Below are 5,734 nucleotides of genomic sequence, written 5' to 3' on the forward strand. Positions count from 1 at the left end.
AACTCGACCATCACCACAGCTGGTCTTTGACATAAATATTTACCAAACCCCCCATCCTCCATCTCTCTCCTTTTCTTAACTTCTTCCTTTACTATACACCAAACTCATGCGTCATGACCGAGCTGTTTTTCATCTATATATACATGCAGGTGCAGCTTTATCAAGGCTGACAAATTTGATATCATCTAAATAGAAATCTTCATTAACCAATGTTAGGTTCAATGACTCATCATTCAACACTATGAGATAGTCAGATAGGCAGTCATGTTCACCTGATCAATTACTGACCACGAGATCCATGATCAACTACCGTTAGATGTAAATCTAAGGATTAAAAACAAAATAACTTAACTTTAAAATAATAATTCCCACCAATAGTGATTGATCATGATACTGATCAAGTGAACGTTACTGATGAGATAGATATACACCGACTATATTGGTTGTTGATTTTCCCTCTTACAGTTTTACCTAACGTATTCATTCATCGAAGAACTCGAGCTGTGTCGAGACAATTTATAATGTAAGTCACCCGCTCGTGTTTTCTATTCGTGTGTATTGTCGGCTCGATTAATGAACTATTTATCTCACCAAAACAAACATTTGTACCCTTGATTAAAGGCCCAACATTTTACTTAAACTTGCAACATTACGAGGTTGCGGCCCAGTCCAACAAAAGGCCCATTAGAAACAGCGATCTAAACCCATTACAAGATCGGAAAAACAGCTTTGTAAATTGCGACGAAACAGTGACAAAGCTCAAAGCTAGAAACCGGAATCAAAATATCAGATCGGGAATGGAGAAGAAGCAGAGCAAAGCAATGGAGTTGTTAAACGAGATGGTATCAGAGCCATACCATCTCCTCCATTTCTTGGCTTTCTTCTCTTACTTTGTAATCCGCACTTCCGCTGCTCAAATCCTCTCTCCCCATATCACCTCCCGTCTCTTTCTCCGAGAAATCCAAGCCGCTTTGGCCTTGGGCGTCTTCGCTGCCATCAAGGTCTCTTTCTCTCTCTCTCTATTCACTTCTAAATTCCGAGCTCATTTTTTAGTTTGATTTCATTTGATTTGGTTGGGTTTTGTTTGTTGCAGATAGTGAGGGAAGAAACCTGGGAGGGTTTTATTTCAGATACGCTCTTCTTTGCGAAGGTGAGAGCTATCATTAGTCTTTAATAATTAGCTTAAAACTGATAATGGCTATTTCTAATATGAGATTCATGTGCTTGTGTTCAGATTTTTCTTCTTGCACTTACTTTGATAATGGATTACCACTTGACTCTCTGGTACGCAGTGATATTTGCAGGTAGGTTTCTTATCAAATTGTTCTTTCTTTTTTCGGCATTGTTATGTGTTTGATTCTGAATGCGACAATGGGTGTGGTTTTGTTTACTGCAGGGATTTATATTTTCACACAACAGCCGGCCTTTAAGAAATTAGGTAATCAAGATATTCTTTTTCGTTTTAGGAACTGTAAGTTTGGCTTTCTATAGGATGTAATGAACTCAGAGTTGGTTTGGTGTTTCGATTTTGCGAATGCTGTTAGGTACTTCAAGTAAGATAACACCATTGCAGCTGGAAAGCTTGCTGACGGAAGGGAGCACATCTAGACTTTGGCTGGTAAGTTGTTGCGGTGCATTGAGCTATAAACAGTGTACCAATAAGCGGATAATGATAGTAGTTTTAGGAGAACAGTTGAAATGTTAGAGTTATTTCCCGTGATATTTGATGAATGACATGATCAGGTTGAATTTCGTGCTGCGTATTCACCTTCTTGCATACGCTCAAGTCGGTGCTTTCCTGAGCTTTCTATCACGTAAGTTTTTCACCAGGAATACTATTGAGTTGAGGGAGCTTGGTATTTGAAGCATATCTATTCCTGTTAGGATCATTTTACGTCTGCTCCTTGAATTGCTTTTGAAAGGGTGTGTAAGTGTGTAACTAGTTATTACGAAATTGTGTGGTCTCATTGTACATCCTTATTGACAGATATTCAAACAAAGGCTTTTCTTTTGGAATAGTTGACCTTGGCCTCTTCCCAAATGCTGCACAGTATTTCGGAATATCACTCTCTGGTAAATGTTATGTAATTATCATTGCTACTTGTTTGTTCCTGTTTCCTTCAATTTGATAGATTACTATGTGCCTGCAGGCAGCATGGGACAACTTCCTGCATACATATTATTCTCACATGGATCTGAAGTTGCTCGCTATCCTGAGTTGGTTGCTGAATCAAAAGGTTCTCGTTCTCCCATAACTAAGGTACACCAATATTTAATTCCTGAGATGGCAGGCAACTTGCTTGCTTTTAACAGTGGCACCTCATTGTTTCTTTCCATATCTAACTTGGATTTCCTAGCCTCTTTCACTGCAGTTTATTAGAAAACCATGCATATGCCTTAAAGTAATCAGTAATGACATTTTGTAGATTCAACATATCTAGTCTCCAAATATTTTTTTTTTTTCCTAGAGATCATATATTGGTTTAGTTTACTAGAAGTTTATCATTTTGACTACCTTAGTAACATACTAAATTAGTCAAGTTCATCCCGTGATTCCTGTATCCTTGTTACACATCAAACTACAGTGATTATAGCTCAACAAGTTTTGTATGACTTTCATGAAAACTTTGTCCTAGTTTAGAATGAATTCATGCAAACATATGTGCATATGCCTTTTGTTAAGTCGACATGATTTTCTGATGGGTATGGGTTGATTGTTTGTGTTGCAGAGATTTCTTTCACAGTACTTCAAGCTCGACCTGCTCCTTCTCGAGTACATAAATGGTAAATAGTTATTTGACATACTGTATACGGTATTAGTGGCTCCAATTTTGGTTCATCTTTGTATGATTACACATGCTTTCAGATGTAAACAAACATGTCTTCCTCACATTTAATCTATTTCCCCACTTTTTTATAGAAAATTTTCCTCTTCTGTTTGATATTGCGTTATGGGCCATTCTGTTTTGGAGTTGGGTTTATCTATAGATAGCTTTCTTATATCATGGGGCCAAAGCCCAAAAAAAGGCCCTAGACAGACGTGTTGAATGAGGCGGACCAACTCATGAAAACGTCACTTCAGCGTCAGCCGCTAAATTCTAAAAACCCAGTCACATCTCCACCGCCACGTCAGCACCGCAGCGGCGGCTAGCCGCTGGAATAGTTTAATTAATTTGATTAAAGCGTCGCCGCCGAATACGCCTCGGAAAATTTTTAAATCAACAAAGTCGGGGGTGATTGTGATTTGAGCGGCGAGGCAGGAATATATCAAATCATGACGGAAAATGTATCAATCATCAGATAATCACCCGTCACCTACATTCCTTTGAGCTGGGCCCCACAACCTAGGGTAAACGCCGCTCTGTGGATCCCCTCCAATATTTGGTGGTCGGCTCACGCTGCCTGTGCCTTTATCTCCATCCACACTCCCCCATTTACTTGTGCTTGGTGATGTGCCCCTACTTCTCTTCAACAAATCTGCAGCTTTTACTATCCCTTGCCTGCTTCCTACTACTGCTTGTGCTTCGCGTGCCCATCTCCTTTTACTCTCCACTTTATCAGGAGGAGATCCACACACTTGGAAGAGTATAGATCGGCTCGAAACGAGTGTTTTCTGATGTTCTTAGATCAGATGTGAAACTAATTTCGATATTTTTAGAGATCATCATCAAACATCCTGTTTCATACGATTATAAAATAGATACGATTAGAAGATAACTTATAAGTCGGTTTAAAATGAAATTGTATAATGTTTAAAAATATTAACCCTTATGTTACAGTGAACTAGTGATTCTAAAGACATTGGTGAACATCTTGACTTGGGCGATGTTTACTTCGACTAATGAAGTGTAAACACATTTTTCGTTACACTCCACCTGTTAAACTATTCAAAAAAAAAATCATACCTCTAAAGTTTCGATACTTTGAAGACAATCATAGACATTTTGATCACGATTGGCACAAGTAAAAGATGTGGCAGCTGTGAAGGGGGTAAAACGGGAGGGTAAAACAGAAAAGAAGCCAAATTTGGGGAGGACACAAGGGGACAGAGGTGCGTCGTGTCACAGTAAAGCAGGAACGGAGCGGATATTAAGTGTTGAAATTCCGTTACGTTGACGAAGGGAAAAAGCCCAAAACCACTCACAATCTCCCTCACGCATCCCTAGAGAATGTCACTTTGACCTACACCGCCAGAAAGCGACACGCGTACTGTTCCCACTGGTCCCTCTCCCTCCAACCCACTTACCCAACGGCGCGTGAGAACCCATCGCCGGCTTCATCTTTCCGATGGCCAAGAAAAGTGAGGTGCACGTTGTAAAGGTGAGGGTGAGGAGACTCACTCTCTCTCTATCCTCGCGTGCGGGGCCACACGTGTGGGACCACGACTGGTCTGCTGGCTTCCATCGCACGCTACAGGTGTCACGGGCTGAACAGACACAGATATCTTTGGTGGCACGCTTCTCTATCCTAGTAGCTGGAGACTGGCCCAGCGCTTTTTTACCGGCCCAGCCCACTTGGTAATGTCACCGCCGTTGACCTCTAGAAGGTAAAAAAAAAAATTCAAAACCATTGCTTTAGTTTTAACTTTTGTGTTAGGTTAGGGCCATTGGTGCCTTATCTTTCAAGTTTTTTTAAGCTTTGATTAATGTTCAATAGGACATGCTTAAGCTTTTTAGGGCCTCTTGCAACTTACATAATGGGCAAAAAAAGTGTGCATCATTGAGGGGAAATTACATTATATTTCAGTTTTTAAGTCTATCCTAAGATTTGCAAGTTTGTATAATCAAACACCCACTTAGGTTGGTCTGCCATTAGTTTCTAATCCTAACCAATCACATAACAAAGGTCATGTTTTTATTTACTCTTTTTTTTTTCTTCCACATTTTTAGTGACAGCCAACTTTGAAGAGTGGAAGAGTGCAATGTGAGGTTTGAAAAACTGATGGTAGGAGATGAAAGAAAACCATCCATCATTGACTTGGTTATGAAATTTTCCAAACCTGTATTGACCCGTTTTTACTAGAAGAAATTTGGTGGAGTTTGTATCGCTTTTTTTGACATAATTGGTGTTTGGCAATTCTGGGTGTGCCAAAGCTTCTACATCAAGACCATCATCTACCAAAGTTTCTACCCATTTGTGACTGTGTTTTCAACCTTGAACTCTCTCCATTTCGATTTGAATTGACGGGAATTAGGGGTTGGTGAAAGAATATCTCATATCTGCTAAAACAAGATGAATATGATATGCATGTCAGAGTTTGAATCATCAAGTATGGGTTGGAAGTTTTGCATAATTAATTTCTGATTATAAAGCAACGCGTTGGACACTTGTGCATGTCACTAAGTAGATCAAGTCCCAAATAATATAACAACCATGAGTCCATAACAACATGCATATTGCTTCACAGCTAAAACAAGAAAAGTTTGTATGCCATGCATGGAACTAGGTTATGATGATTCAGGAAATGGGACGCATGCGAAAGACCTCATTATTTTGTCCTCTCCTACTCTTTTGAGCTCTTGTTGTTTTCAAACCACACACTTCAACTTCATTTACCTTGATTAATTATCATTTTTCACCTCATCAGTTTTGACACAAAAAATGGAGGATTTACCATTGTTTCAATAAAAATGGTTTCATGCAGATGAAGATAATGAGGCAGTAGGAGGGCAATTTCGGAAGAGAGAGAGAGAGAGAGAGAGAGAGAGAGAGAGAGAGAGAGAGAAGAAGAGAG

The 5,734-nt window shown here is 39.6% G+C and overlaps 1 protein-coding gene across 1 annotated transcript; it reads left to right on the top strand.

The window, feature by feature from the left end:
• Positions 1-744: 744 nt before the first annotated feature.
• On the top strand, positions 745-2,946 carry LOC101297979 (thioredoxin-related transmembrane protein 2-like). Its single transcript, XM_004291118.1, has 9 exons — positions 745-1,001; positions 1,094-1,150; positions 1,235-1,304; positions 1,397-1,438; positions 1,545-1,618; positions 1,744-1,814; positions 1,988-2,073; positions 2,151-2,260; positions 2,730-2,946. Exons 1-9 carry the CDS (start codon positions 798-800, stop codon positions 2,790-2,792), a joined length of 777 nt encoding a protein of 258 aa, XP_004291166.1. The 5' UTR covers positions 745-797; the 3' UTR covers positions 2,793-2,946.
• The last annotated feature ends 2,788 nt before the right edge of the window (positions 2,947-5,734 follow it).

This window comes from Fragaria vesca, linkage group LG2, assembly GCF_000184155.1.
Source record: "Fragaria vesca subsp. vesca linkage group LG2, FraVesHawaii_1.0, whole genome shotgun sequence".
In the NCBI taxonomy this organism is placed as follows: Eukaryota; Viridiplantae; Streptophyta; class Magnoliopsida; order Rosales; family Rosaceae; genus Fragaria; species Fragaria vesca.